The 14,888-nt window shown below is 46.0% G+C and overlaps 1 protein-coding gene across 4 annotated transcripts in view; it reads right to left on the reverse strand.

The window, feature by feature from the left end:
- The window catches only part of DISP1 (dispatched RND transporter family member 1), a 116,882-nt gene that overhangs the window by 9,145 nt on the left and 92,849 nt on the right, over positions 1-14,888 (reverse strand). For all 4 annotated transcript variants that reach the window (XM_080650890.1, XM_080650891.1, XM_080650892.1 and 1 more), the window contains exons 3-7: positions 13,776-13,805; positions 6,665-6,788; positions 5,708-5,835; positions 5,279-5,376; positions 2,471-2,568 (exon numbers count right to left, since the gene is read on the reverse strand). In XM_080650890.1, coding sequence (XP_080507016.1) covers positions 2,471-2,568; positions 5,279-5,376; positions 5,708-5,835; positions 6,665-6,788; positions 13,776-13,805 — 478 coding nt within the window. The remainder of the gene's footprint in view (positions 1-2,470; positions 2,569-5,278; positions 5,377-5,707; positions 5,836-6,664; positions 6,789-13,775; positions 13,806-14,888) is intronic.

Below are 14,888 nucleotides of genomic sequence, written 5' to 3' on the forward strand. Positions count from 1 at the left end.
CTCCTGCCTTATTATTAGGGGGAGCAGGGCGTCCTCTAGAAGCAAACTGGTTACCCTATTTCTATTGCTTCCGCCCCTGACTGTGAATTGCTTTTTGCGGTGGCTGTCAGGGAGGGTACAGACAAGTCTGCTGCTCCCGATCGGGAAGTGAACAGGATTACGGGGTATGTGTTCTTTCACGTTAACTCTCACACTGAGCTTCATGAATTCCCTCCCGTTACTTTCCCTTCGTGTCATTCATGCAGCTTGTTTACCATGTCCGTTCTGTATGCCTTGTGGGAAGCCACCCATTGAGGCTGATTTTATCCACCTGCTCCATATGAATATGAACCCATATATGAAATTGTATGGCTCCCACTCAAGAAAGCTCTAGTGCCTCAGCACTGCTTTCTGGCTGTTGAGTCACTGAGAGCATCACAGGATAAACTGCCAGCTCTAACGGTGACACTTACTCCAGGCCACGGTTACTCTCTGCGGTTCGTTTGAGTGAGAAATGGCACCTATAGTAAAACCGAACAAAAATGGGGTATTTCCTGCATTATGGGAGCATGAGGCACAGGCTGGAGTGACACTTGGCCGGGCTCAAATCCTCCATTTGCCACTTCCCTCCTGTGTGAACTGTCCTCATCTATAAAATGGGCAATAAGGCCAGCCTGTGAGGCTCAGTGGTTGAGCATTGACCCATGAACCAGGAGGTCATGTTCATGGGCCGATGCTTAGGTTGTGGGCTTGATCTCCAGTAGGGGGTGTGCAGGAGGCAGCCGACTGATTTTTCTCATCACTGATGTTTCTCTCTCCCCCTTTCTCTCTGAAACCAATAAAAAATATTTAAAAAATAAATAAAATGGGCACTAATAGTACTTAATTCATAACACTGTGGTGCAGATGAATAATAATTCAATGAATAATGAAATAATTCGTTAGGTGTTTGGGACACGTCCTGGCAGACATCAGCAGCACTCAAGAAACATCAGCTATTAATCAACAGCGTGAATTCAGTCACTACAGCGTCTTCGGGGGAGGAAGGTCTAAAGATCAACTGTGAAGGTGTGATAACGAGAACTAGGAGGTATGGAAGGGAAGAAGCTGTTCTCACCCAAGGTGTGAACATCCAGTAACCAGCCCGGCTTGTACCAGCTACAAGTTCCAAGGTCACCGGCCTCGTGAGTAAGGTAAAGGACGGGGCATGCAATCTACTCATCACAGACACTCTACAATCTCCTCCTCCAGGCCTCACTGTCTACAGAAGAAGGTGGAGCCCGTGACAAGGAGAAATACCTTCACAGCTTCCAGTAACGAACTGATCGCTGTGGGAGAGAAGAAAATGTGGCCGACGAAAACCGACCGCTGGGAGGGAGCCGCTGTCTGTTTACTGATGGTCTGCGCCTCTGGTCTGTTTGGAGCTGGACAGAGACAAGATGGCACTTGCAGCAAATCCTGACAGCTCACCCCACGACGAAGTTACTTTCAAAAGGGATCAGCGCCTCTCAGGATGAAGAGAGTCAGGAGATCTGGGGCCAACTAGCTAACCTGAATAGCCACGTCCGTTCTCACAATGAGACTGCTGGTCTGGGGACCTCGGCGTCCTTTAGCCTCGAACTCCATTAAGGAACGCTGTTGTCAGAACAGGCCATTGCACCGACGGCCAGGCTAGCTCTTAGCATTGCATGCGCTTCCATTTTCAGCGGTACCTTAGGGGGACGCTAAGAATGCGATGAGTTCCTTCCCGCCTGGTCACTGTGCTTGGACAGGCCCAGGAGTGACATCAGCAGTTTCTACCTGAAGAAACTGCCTCTGAACTCGTGAAACTGACAGCTCTCCCAGGCCCAGAGGCGGCCTTGGCACCCTCTGGCCTGACAGCTTTGGGGCTCCAGGGCAGGAAGTGCTGTCTGCCGCATCCTCTGCCTTCTCAAGAGCACGGTGCGTGGAGGAGAGGGCAACCCGGCCTGCGTTACTCTGGCCATTTGCACAGATCCCGCTTTCTAGCCTTTGATGTCCCTTTCCCCAGCCTGTGCCCTAACTTTTCCTTTGAGGCCACAGGGAAATGGCCCCGGATTGCTAGGAAGGCAGGCATTTGGCTGTATAATTAAGGTGCTGACAGTTGCCTCAGGGGGAAGCGTGGTGAACAATGAAAGCAGATTAGGAGAGGAAATATGACAAAAGAAGGAAAAAGAGTCTTAACTCTGATCCTGAAAGGAGAGCTGCTGTGAAAGAATACAAAAGACTGTCAAGGACAAAGAACAGGAGAGCGAAAGCAAAAAGTCCTTTATTAGGGAAGACAGTGTGGGAGGGTGGGGACAGAGACACTTTGATCCCGGATCTAAGAGACTGCCAAGCGGCCTGCGCTGTTTACTCCTCAGCAGGTGAGCCCACAGGACTCCCATCCGATCAGACAGGGCTCGGCAGTCAGAGGAGTTTCAAACACATCGCCTCATGGGTGCCAAACCTATTTCCGTTTCCCTTTACATACCCTTGAATTATCTACATTGCACATCGATTTAATTGCTGGTAAATTCCATAACGTCTCTCCTCCGGCTGAAGTAAACACTACTCTGGAATAGCGGTCACCTGTGGATATGAAAAAAGAAAAGAAACAGGGTTGTAAATTATTCATGGATTCATAAGACTTGGCATTTAGAAGCGATGCACACTGGGAAGCCACATGGACAATTCATTACCGGCAGGGGAGCCCTCCCTTCGACAAATTCCAGGAGAAAATGTTAAAAAAAGAAAAGAAAAAGCAACGCTATGACATTGTCTTCGCTCAAGGCCTTTGTCTACTCTGCACCTAAAAAACCACAGGAGTCACATGACAAATGAAGTTCGGGTCAGACTCTAATGAGGAAGAGCCATCCATACGAACGCTCAGCAGCAGTTAACTGAATGCCTCCCTCTTAATTCCACAACACGTCACCACGATGGCATATCACATCCGAGAATGACGCACGGGGGACTGCTGAGGATGGATGGTAAGGATGCTCTCTTTCTCTGGCAGCTAACTAGAGAGGAGGCATGGCAGGTGATCCATTTAAAGGCACTAAAAACAGTCCACTAAGTACAGGCTGCTGGCCAGGACCGCAGACCCCTCCACGTCCTGGCTGAGCTCACCAGAGTAGAAAAACTGTGTGGAAAATCATCCTCATATAAAACATGTTTCTGAGTAAGGGAGGCTGTGCGGTATTCTGGAAAGGGCGTGGTCTTTGGCGTTAGACCTGGGTGTGGTGCTAGACCTAGCAGGTGATCTTGGGCAACCAACTGCTTCTCTGCACCTCGGCTCCTCACTGGTAAGATGGAGACAGCAACACCATCTCAAACAGCCGCGGGGACTAAATGAGACGGAAAAGGGGTGCTCAGGAAGTCCTCTTCCTGCTTCCCCGGCCGTGACCAAAAATTGAACCAAGGAAAACAAAGCTGATGAGTTTCACATGATCTAAAATGCCTAAATGTGCTAACAAAGAAACTCAACTTGCAAAGGAATGAATAAAGCTTTATTACATAAACTTTGTTCGCGATTATGAAGTTTTCTTTAGTAAACGCTTGTCTTCATCAAATGGCTGTTATCTTATGTTGATTGGTTTTACAGATCCAAATAAGCTTTGTGGAACAGTTCACTCGAGTAGTCAGAGAGGACTTTATCAGGGAGGGACAAATATTTAGTGCTGACTGCAGAAATATAAACGAGACTGTAGCTCGTGAGTTTGCAAACGTGCTTCCTGGTTAAGAGAGACGCGGGTTAAGCAATACCTAGCAACACTCGGAGAGAAACAAGCTAGCTGAACATGCAACTAACCAGAACCCAACTTTTCTAACAGGAGAAAAGGAACTTGCATTGCTTCCTAAGATCAGTATAAAATGCTCCCTAATCTTCTCCTTTCTATCTCGCTATGACCATGTAGTGAAACAGTGTCCAAAATAAAACCTGGGGGCTTGGCAAGATCTAGAAACATCTGAGAGCTGATCAGGTCATCTGTGATCTGATCTACGGGAAGCTACACATTTTAGAGAGATTTTCAACAACAACCAGAAAGGCTACACTCCAAAGAGCTTACTGCTAATGTGCACTGCCAGACTCTAGCTCTCCCCAGCGCCTCACTCCTCATCTAGACTCATCGGTGACTTCCACACGTGCATGCGTTTCCTCTGGCCCAGCGGTCGCCAACCCGTGGTCCCCGAGGTCCAACAGGTTGGTGACCGCTGCTCGGGCCGGTACTCATCCCCCCGTGGCAGCTGCGGAGGTGCTAGGCCAACTCTAGGCGATGGCAGATTTTCAGCAAGTTTGCTGCCGCCATCAATCTGGCTTCCTGGCCTCGGGGAAGTTCTTACAATAATATCTGGGCTCTCATTTCTTCAAGGGCATGTTCTGCTGCCAAGTAGCAATTGCTTTCTTCCCAGAGGCGCTCTCCAGCTCCCCACGCCCATCGCTTCTGGCTGTCTCCCGCCCGCTAGGCTAGCGTCACTCACATCATGACCCAGGTCCCTGTGGCACTCAAGCTTTGGGCTTCTGGCCTTGACGCTGCTCATCTCTCGGTCTCTAACGCCTAAGGACAAGGCAGGCACACAGAAGACTTTCTGAAGGAATCCAAATGTTAAAACTACGTTTTTGGTCACACAGATTATTTCAGGGTTCAATCCCAAAATGGGAACTATTTTTAAATAGTATGAGGAATTTTAGAAAGTGACGTGAGCCCCAGCCAGTTTGGCTCTGTGGTGAGAGCATCGGCCCGAGGACTGAAGGGTCTCGGGTTCGATTCTGGTCAAGGACATGAACGTTGGTTGCAGGCTCAACCCCTGGCCCCGACTGGGGCTTGTGCAGGAAGCAACCAATCAACCAATCGATGTGTCTCTCTTACATCGATGTTTCTCTCCCTCCCTCTCTCTCTCTCTCTCTCTCTCTCTCTCTCTCTCTCCCCCCCACTCCCTTCCACTCTCTCTGGGGAAAAAAAATCAATGGAAAAGATAACCTTGGGTGAGGAGTAACAAAAACAAACAAACAAAAAAGGTGACTTGAAATTTGGGGCCAGCACAAGAATTTTACTAGATTTATATCCTCCTTAAAATCAGATATAACTCCATCATCTCTTCCATATTCATTTTCGTTATAGGTAAACAAATTCAGAGCAGTGGCTGACTGACCTAGAGACGTGCACTGACAAGTTAATGAAGCTAAAATCCCTTTAAGACCAGCCACACAATCTATCAGTCCCGATTTTAATCGTGTTCAATCTCAAGAGGGCCAGGAAGCCGCTGAGCGCTGTGACCATCTACAAACACCACTCACTTGGAACATCGCAGAAAAAGCTGTCTTTGTGGAAGTTCCAGTCAACTTCTCTCTTTTCTCTTTCATAATGGTCGTCTGACCATCTGTCGTCCCGATGGCTGAAACAGAGCAAGTTGATCTTCAATAAAGTGCAAGCTATTTCAAGGCCCATCAACGTGCCTGTAACAGTACATCCTCAAAGTCATGGCCTACTTAGCACTTGAAATTAAGTTGGAAGAAATTAATATAAGCAACCAACATTCATTTTCTCACTTCTGGAAGGAAAAAAGCCCCCAAATGCTCACTTTTGCATCCCAATACAACAAACTCGTACCAGACAATGACAATTTAAACATGATTGTGAGCCCACATTTTATCTTTTTGCCCAGGCAATGTTTAAAAGCGGAACTCACCGAGCAATGTTTTGTCTGAACATTAATAAATGATTACCTTTTGGCTTGCTCATCTGCATATTTAAAGGGATAATTGGCTAATGTTGCTTTGTATCCTGTATTTTTCACCATGTTATTCCACGTGACCAGTCTCTGGCCTATTGTAGTCCCTCTTGGTTCAAAACCCTAAGGCAAAAAGTTACAAATATTCCTGTTAGTGTACTTCATTTCAGGCTGAGGGTAGTTAAGCAGTTTGGGAAAACAATGTCAAGGTGATAAACAGCTTTCAACCGAAAATACAGACACAGAGGTTCCTTACTCCAGAGGTGACCAGCATTAACACAAGATGACTTAACCTGATAATGATCACCTATATGCTGTGGCAAAACATCTTAACTCTTTGGTATGTCACATATCTCAGGGAAGGGAAAAAAACTTATCTGAAGTTTCTCTTTCAAATTCCTACCTAAGCATTTCGTAAATGCCTACTTTTAGGTTATAACATATTATGGTCAAATTAAATTATATTGTGCATGTTACAGTGTTTTACAAAGAGGATATCATTAAACTTGCTCACATTTTCCTCATTATATTTTACTTAAAAACAGACCCTGCTATCGCTTAGCAATGCCGAAATTCCTTTAGCTTTTTCTGAGGGGGGGAGGGGGGCAGGGAGGGGAGAGAAGACAGTTAAAGACTTCATGGACATTTTTTGTAGGAAGGGATTCTCCAATGTCTTGCTCTTTAGATTAAACGTGGGGACCAAGAAGCACAATGCCCGGGTTTTTCATGGTGAGCATGTTTCTGGACCTTTAAGGATCTGAGAACAGAGAAGCTACACCTCTAATTGGCAGAAAGGGACGTGTATTCCCATCAATGGCTTGAGAAGGTTTTTAAAAAATGGGATCCCCTATAACAATGCAATTGGTATTAACATACTTCATTTTTTTTCTTTTTTAAAGATGGTTTGGGGCTAAAGAAAATAGATCAACGCTCCCGGCCCAACCCTCCTTACCAGCAATGGGTCAGAGAAGTCAGGAAGCTCCGGCACCAATACTCCGACCAAGGCACAGACCACGATGAGCACAGTGCACATGCCCAGGACCACCACGGGCCAGTCAGCAAGCAGGGCCGCGTAACTACAGAGGCGGAGAGAAAGCGCCGAGAAGGCCTCTTAGAAGCAATGGAGACTTTTGCTATCTCTGACCTAGTATAGGTATGTATCAATAAGGCCCCAATGAGTTACAAGTATTTCTATGTAATTGTAGGCCATTATAAGATCATTGTCCTCTCATTCCTGCGGTGACGCAGCAGTGGTCCCATGCCGCAGGCTGAGAGTCTTCTGAAGAACACTGCCTGTTTCTGACAAATAACATGTTCTCTCGACCTCTGTGTCTGGGAAAGAGGATCTGAAATTTACACTTCTTCCGCAGGAAGAAGATGTCTTCTGGCCAAGGACCCAAACTCCTCGCCTCTCTCCCAGAACTCTGGTTGTGTGGTTATTCCCTTTCTCCAGAAGTTCTGGAAGAAGAATTCAGCCCATAAACAGATTCCTAGAGCGTACATCTTCAGAACAGCCGAACCAAACCAAAGAATCCCCTGAACCTGTAACTGTCCTTCCAGCCAAAACTAAGTGAACATGTCCATTGGTCTGTGAGCTCCACGCGGCACAGGTTTTTGCTTTATGTATTTATTAGTGCAGTATCAGAGCCTAGAACAGTGCCTTTTCAAAGGTGCTCAGTAACTACCTATTGATTAGATGAACAACCACTGTCCAACCACTACCGCTTGGCTGTAATCTCTTACCACGCCTTGGAAACCCCTCTCTGCTACCCAATGCCACCATCAAGCCATCTCCTCCAGACACCCTTCCCACGCCCTCCTTCACCACCTCTGACCCAAAGACCTACTTCTATGCCCCTCCCACCAGACCTGGACCACGCCTTATTACCTTGACGCTCGGTAGAACCTAACTACACTGAACTTCTGCTAAAAATGCAAAATCTGTCTTGCCAACTCCAAGTTTCTTGAAGTTTTATTACAGAAAAAAGAAACGTTTAAGTTGTGGACAATTATTCTCAAATTCTCATCAATGCTAGCTCACTGGGCTGCTGTGATGGCCATTTCTGGCTCATCTGAAACCGGCTTTTTTTAAAAAAATATATTTTTATTGATTTCAGAGAGGAAGGGAGAGGGAGAGAGAGATAGAAACATCAATGATGAGAGAGAATCATTGATCGGCTGCCTCCTGCATGCCCCCTACTGGGGATCGAGCCCATAACCCGGGCAGGTGCCCTTGACCAGGATTGAACCCGGGACCCTTCAGTCCACAGGCCGATGCTCTATCCACTGAGCCAAATAAGGTAGGGCTGAAACCGGCTTCTTACTCATATATTTGTGAATGGCTTCTCCAGCATCATGCTAGATGCTAGCTGTGTAAACAGAACTGGGCTGAAATACCATTCTGAAAAAAAGCTGCTATGTGTCTCTAAGAATAGATTGTCGATGTTTACATCCTACTCTCGCAGCTTCACAGATCTGGCTTTGTGGGGCTATTTGCTTCCAACTACATTTTAATAAGGAAATTAAAATATAACAATTATGCTTTGAGGGAGCATTTGCAGGGTTGTGTTTTTAAATTACATTTTTATTGATTTCAGAGAGGAAGGGAGAGGGAGAGATAGAAACATCAATGATAAGAATCATTGATCAGCTGCCTCCTGCACACCCTCCCCCCCATCTCACCCCCAACGGGGATCGAGCCCATAACCTGGACATGTGCCCTGACTGGGAATCGAATGGTGTCCTGCTGGTTCACAGGTAGATGCTCAATCACTGAGCCAATGGGCACCAATGGGCGCAGAGGTATTTTTCACTGTTATTCTTTTAAAAGTAATCTTAGGAAAATAAAGCATGCTAGCTTGCACTTACGAGGAGTTCCTTTATATAGATTATCATCTCATTTAATTCTCACAACAACTTATGAGATGAAACCAAGGTGCAGCCGGCTATACAAGAAATAAGTCACGGAATGTAATGCACAGCATGGGGACTAGAGTTAATCATACTGTATTGCATATTTGCCAAAACAAGTTCTCATCGCAAGAAAAAAATCTGTGTGGTGACTGATGTAACTAAATTCACTGTAGTAATCCTGTTGCAATATATAGAATATTGAATCATCAAGTTGTACACCTAAAACTAATATAATATTACGTCAATTATATCTCAATAAAAAGTCCCAAAGCTTGGAATCCAGGTAGTCTAGTTTTAGAATCTGGCCTCTTAACCACTATGATATCATCTCTTGCTTCAAACACAAGAGAAGCAAAAGCCATCTGGAATAAGTCAGCTTCTTCCCAAGTTCACATTTTAAAATTAAATTCCTAAGCCACACTCACAGCTCATTTCTCGAGGCAAAACCACCTAGATCCGCACGACTTCAAGTCGGACGATTACTCACTCATCAAGGGGAAATTCCGCTAGATAAGATGGAATGACCTTTTAAGAATAATTCTGAATGTCATGAGAAGCTATAAACCACAATAGGCTGGTGGTGGTTGTTCAAACATAACAGAACACACCCAGCGCTCCTATTCTTCATACTTTATTTCCACCCCCACCAAACGCCTTGGAAACCCCTCTCTGCTACCCAATGCCACCATCAAGGTGCAAGTAACGGTTCTGAAGCAGTCAAGTCCTCGGTCAATAGCACACGTGAGACTTTCTCTTCCTTGCTTCAGACTGAACAGAGGCCCTCACATGCCAGACTTTAAAAGATCAGCCCTGCAAAATGAAAATGCCCCGGGCTTCCACATGACTCACGAGACTCTACTTTAATGGATCCATTTTCTTTCAAATGAGCCAGAAGTTACTCATTTTTACCTCCGAGCACGTTATCAATAGAGGGCAGTGGGCCCCCAATTGCTTAGCTTTCCTACTGTGGTTTAATTCACCCCATAAAGACTTCGTTTTGTGTTCTCAAAAATGCTGCACGCACATGCGCAGCCACCTTCAAAGACCCGCTGCAAGTACTGCTTCCCCTCCCTTGAAAGCATTTGGTTGTGATTTGGCAGCGCCGCTACCCACGACACACGTGTGCTGGCTACAGACGGCATTCCGGTTTCAGCACGCTTCTTCCCCGTGTTTCCCCTGACTCTGTCACAACCCTCCTCACCCAGATGTTTCGGTACCAACCTCGCCGGGGTCAGCTGTTGCCACTAGAGAAAGGCAAGCAGCACCCGGAGGCCACGCAGCAGCGCGGGAATGGAAAGCCTCCTGAGGGCCACGCTGTGGCTGAGGGCGTTTCTGTGCCTCCGGCTCCCCAGGCTGAGGCACAGGGAGCCCTGGGCACCACGCAGGACACACAAGTGTCGTGCACAATGTGCGACGCAGACGGGCTGTAACATTGAGATGAAAACCCAGGAAAGCAGCAAAGTGGGGACATAAAGGAAATTAAAAGGCCTGTGAAATCTCACTCTGTGCACTCTCACTAATCCCACTCCTGGCAAGTCCCGGTTCAAGGAATATATTCTAACCAAGTTGAAAGAATAAGGCACTTGGACATGATTTTCTTTGGAAAGGGGACCACATGTACAATGGAAGAATTGTCAAAAAAGGCCACTCCTGCCCGGCCGGTGGGGCTCAGTGGTGGAGCGCTGACCCAGGAACCAAAAGGTTGCTGGTTCGATTCCCGGTCAGGGCACATGCCCAGGTTGCGGGCTCGATCCCCAGAAGGCAGCCGATCAATGATTCTCTCTCATCATTGATTTCCTATCTCTCTCCCTCTCCCTCTCTTTCTGAAATCAATAAAGAAGTATTTTTTAAAAAAAGGACCCCTCCGCCCTGACCGGTTTGGCTCAGTGGATAGAGCGTCGGCCTGCAGACTCAAGGGTCCCAGGTTCGATTCTGGTCAAGGGCATGTACCTTGGTTGCGGGCACATCCCCAGTGGGAGGTGTGCAGGAGGCAGCTGATCAATGTTTCTCTCTCATCGATGTTTCCATCTCTCTATCCCTCTCCCTTCCTCTCTGTAAAAAATCAATAAAATATATTTAAAAAAAAAAAAAAAAAAAAAAAAAAAAAAAGGACCCCTCCTTTCACTATTGTATGTTCTGCATATCTACATATCACATGGTGCTTGTCTTTCATCTGCCTGTTCTGATTTTGGACAGCCTGAGACTGAAAATGCAGCCCCCCTCCGTAACACCTGGGCAGCAGCAGGCCGTCACCTCCAGTGACTGGCCAGGTGACCGTTTTCCCTGGGGCCCAGCTGCCCAGGTGCGGGCCCACAGCCCCACCCAGAGCGAGGCCAGGTGGTACACAGAGGGTGAGGGAACGGAAGGAGCCGAGTGAACGCAATGTGCTCGTGGGTGAACTGTGGGTCTGAGTGGGTGGCACGCTGCCTGGCATCCTGGTCCAGGCTGTTACTGCCACGCTGGCATTTTCATGAGCATCCGATGGGAGGTCCCTCAAATACACTCATAGATTGGCAGCCACCTTATCGTTGGGTTACTCGGCAACCACATCAGAAATAACTGTGCAAATAAACAAACGAAGCCCCTGCCGGGTGGGGCTCAGCTGGTTTTGGTTGGAGCATCATCCCATACACCGAAAAGTTGCAGGTTCAGTCCCCACTTTGGGGGGGAGGGGCAGGTATGGGAGGCAACAGATCGATGTCTCTCTCTCTCTCTAAATCAATAAACATATCCTCGGGTGAGGATAAAAAAGAAGATAAATGAATAAATAAACTAAGTGTCTTACAGGGCAAACGTACTGTTCAAGTGACATCATAGGGGTCTCCTGAAAATGGGCCCTTTCTTACAATAAGACCCTCTACAGCACATTGTCCTCTTAGCTTACAAAGATACTTCCTCCCTCCGCCCGCCCGCCCATGCCTTTCTGGAAAGACTTTTCTTTCTCCCTTTCCCTTCCGAGCAGCCGGCCACGCTGCAGAGTGGCAAGTGCCTTGGACCTGAGGCCCTCTTTTCCTCACCAACCACCAACCCCTAACCCTCTTCTAGCCTGGACCTTGCGCTCACGGCTCTTCTGAAACTGCCCGAATCAACTAGCCAGTCATGGTTTTCAGGTGTCTTGACCTGAGCCATATTTAACACTCTAGCTACCCCTTTCTTCCTCAAAATGGCATCTTGGGTTTCTCCCTTTCTATTTCCCTGAGCAGCTCTTCCTTATTCCTCTTGTCCTCTGAAGGTGAGCATTTCAAAATGTTAGTAATCATAGGTTTCCCATTTTAAATGGATCCACTTTCTTTCTAATGAACCAGAAGTTATGCGTTTTTACCTACAAATCCAGTGGCATCAACGATCAATTTAGTGGGAGGAATGACTGCAACTTGAGAAATGTCATGAAAGAAAACAGGATAAACAAGTCTTTCTTTCTTGTGAAGCGATGAGATTTACACAGTAACGCGCAGGGCATTCTGGGAATATAGAACCGGCAGACGTGGACCCAGCGCCTAATAAAGAACACCGGGTACACGGACACCCACAAAACCAGGAAGGCAGAGGGGGTTTCGAAGGGAGAGGCCAAGTGCTTTGTGAACCCACGAAGGAAGAGACTCCTTCCAGCGAGGGGGGGGCCGGGACAGGCTTTTTCGGAGAAGCTGCATTTATATGTGTAAATACTGAAAAGAAATGAGGATTTGAAAAAATACCTATCTAATAGAAAAAAATATGTACACGTTTTTAAAATGCAAAATTTCAGTCATTTAAGAAGGCTCTAGTATTTCTAAAAAAAAAAAGAAAATTCATCTTAATATGCCATCTCTACTGATATAACCTCTTCCCTTTATTTTTTCCATCTTTTTTCACAAAAATGGGTAAACAGAATGCAGTATATGCGTACAATGGAATATCATTCGGCTTTCTAAAAGGAGGGGAATTCTGACACATGCTTCCTGGATGAACCCTGAGGACAGTATGCTGAGTGAAATCAGCCTGTGATGAAATCACACAAAACACGCCTGATCCCACTGAGATGAGGTATTAGAGTGTCTGATTTACAGAGACAGAAAGAAGAACGGGGGTTGCCAGGGGTTGGATGGGGGAAGTTCCAGTTTTGCAAGATGAAAAAAGTTCTGGAGATGGGTGGGGGTGATGGCCACATAATAATATGGATGTACTTAATGCCACAGAACTGAACACTTAAAAATGGTTACGATAGTAAACTTTATGCTGTGCATATTTTACCAACATTTTAAAAAATCAGTATTGCCGAAACCGGTTTGGCTCAGTGGATAGAGCGTCGGCCTGAGGACTGAAGGGTCTCGGGTTCGATTCCGGTCAAGGGCATGTACCTGGGTTGCGGGCACATCCCCAGTGGGAGGTGTGCAGGAGGCAGCTGATCGATGTTTCTCTCTCATCGATGTTTCTAGCTTTCTATCCCTCTCCCTTCCTCTCTGTAGAATATCAATAAAATATATTTTTAAAAAAATCAGTATTTTTTAAATGGAAGAGGCATTTACTCATATTAAAATTTATGTAGTCATTTTACTCCAAAGATAGGGCTTCAGAGTGATCACATCTGAGCATTTTTAGCAAGTGAATTTCAAAGATCGCTTTGTGTTTCTTATGGTGTAATCACATTATACCTGAAACCATAATGTTCAAGGACATCTGATGAGACAAGACCGTTGGTTCAGAAACTCGTATTCATTTAAAATTTTGCTCTTCCACTAGAAAGGCAAAACTTTAAAATTTTCACGCAAAAGAAGCCCTCCACCGTTATAGGGCAACAGAATTTTTAGGGAGAAACACAACCCAGGTATTTGGAAAAAAGTGCCATGAATTCAAGCCATGTGAGTTGGCACAATATTATGTATCTCTCTTCTCAATGAGAGGCCCGTCAATCCATTACAGGAGGGAGAGCAAAATCATTGGGCCAATGTGAGCGATGAAACACAAACAGAATCAGGCTGGAAATCCACCTGGAGATAAAAACCACTAAGGAGATGGGGTCCATCAACCAACCAGCTCAGGGGAAATTCATTTCTCCCTCACAGAACTATGAGTGAGGAAGGTGGAGGCAGCAGCAGAACGTGGGGAAAATACGAGGAGGGGAAAGCATGCAGGCAAGATGGCTATTTAATAAAATGATCCAATTACTGTACCTTTTTGGTAACTTGAAAGGTCTGGATGGTCTGGAAAAAAAAAAAGCAAAGGAAAAACCATCAGAAACGAAGCACCATGACATAAAGGCTTAATGTCTGTAGTCAGCATTTCACTGCCCTCTCCTTCTGGAAGAATCCCGGAGGGCAACAGGGATTTGGTATCTCTAGGTCGGAAGTGATCCTCAGAACCACCGGGACAGGCTATACTAAGATCTGCATCTGCAAAGGAATATTTTATTATACACGTTCTGGGTTGTAACAAACGTAAATATTCTATTTCTTCCTACGTAGCACTGCTATCTTCTTGCTGCTTTTTTTTTGCTGAGAAATTCATGGGTCTGTGACTAGTTTACTCCTCTGAGACAGAAACTACGGATTCATCGCATTCTTTCTGCTTGAGTAACGACTTCACTTTATGTTCAACTTGAGACCCTAAGTGGAGATTGTCGACATCGATTGAGAAAGAAAAATTGAGATTCCCACATAGATCCCTCCTGGGAAAACACTGGATCCTTTTGAAGTTTTTATACTAATGGACATGACAAGCAGATGTTTGAAACGCCCAAACCACAACTACAGGTAAGACATGAAATCCCTTTGATTCGCCGTGTGTTATCTATCTTTCCCTCCCCCCGCACAGCCTCCCCAGAAAACATCTGAGGAAGCAGGCAGGCAGGAACCCATCACACACTTTCACCCCTCAAATGCAGTCTTCCTCCATCTGTGAAATCTTCCCACTTGCAACTTTTTTTTTTTTTTTTTAACAGAGAACTCTTTGGAAACCGAGAGATTCTAGATTTTCATGTCAAGTGTCCATATTTTTTTTTAAATATTTTATTGATTTTTTACAGAGAGGAAGGGAGAGGGAGAGAGAGTTAGAAACATCAATGAGAGAGAAACATCGATCAGCTGCCTCCTGCACACCTCCCACTGGAGATGTGCCTGCAACCAAGGTACGTGCCCTTGACCGGAATCGAACCTGGGACCCTTCAGTCTGCAGGCCGACGATCTATCCACTGAGCCAAACCGGTTTCGGCCCACTTGCAACTTTTAATACCTGTCTAATAAAAGCTACAGGGTGATTTTTCACACTCACTTCAGACTTATGCAGAC

The sequence above is a fragment of the Plecotus auritus genome, assembly GCF_963455305.1.
Source record: "Plecotus auritus genome assembly, chromosome: 14".
Taxonomy (NCBI): domain Eukaryota; kingdom Metazoa; phylum Chordata; class Mammalia; order Chiroptera; family Vespertilionidae; genus Plecotus; species Plecotus auritus.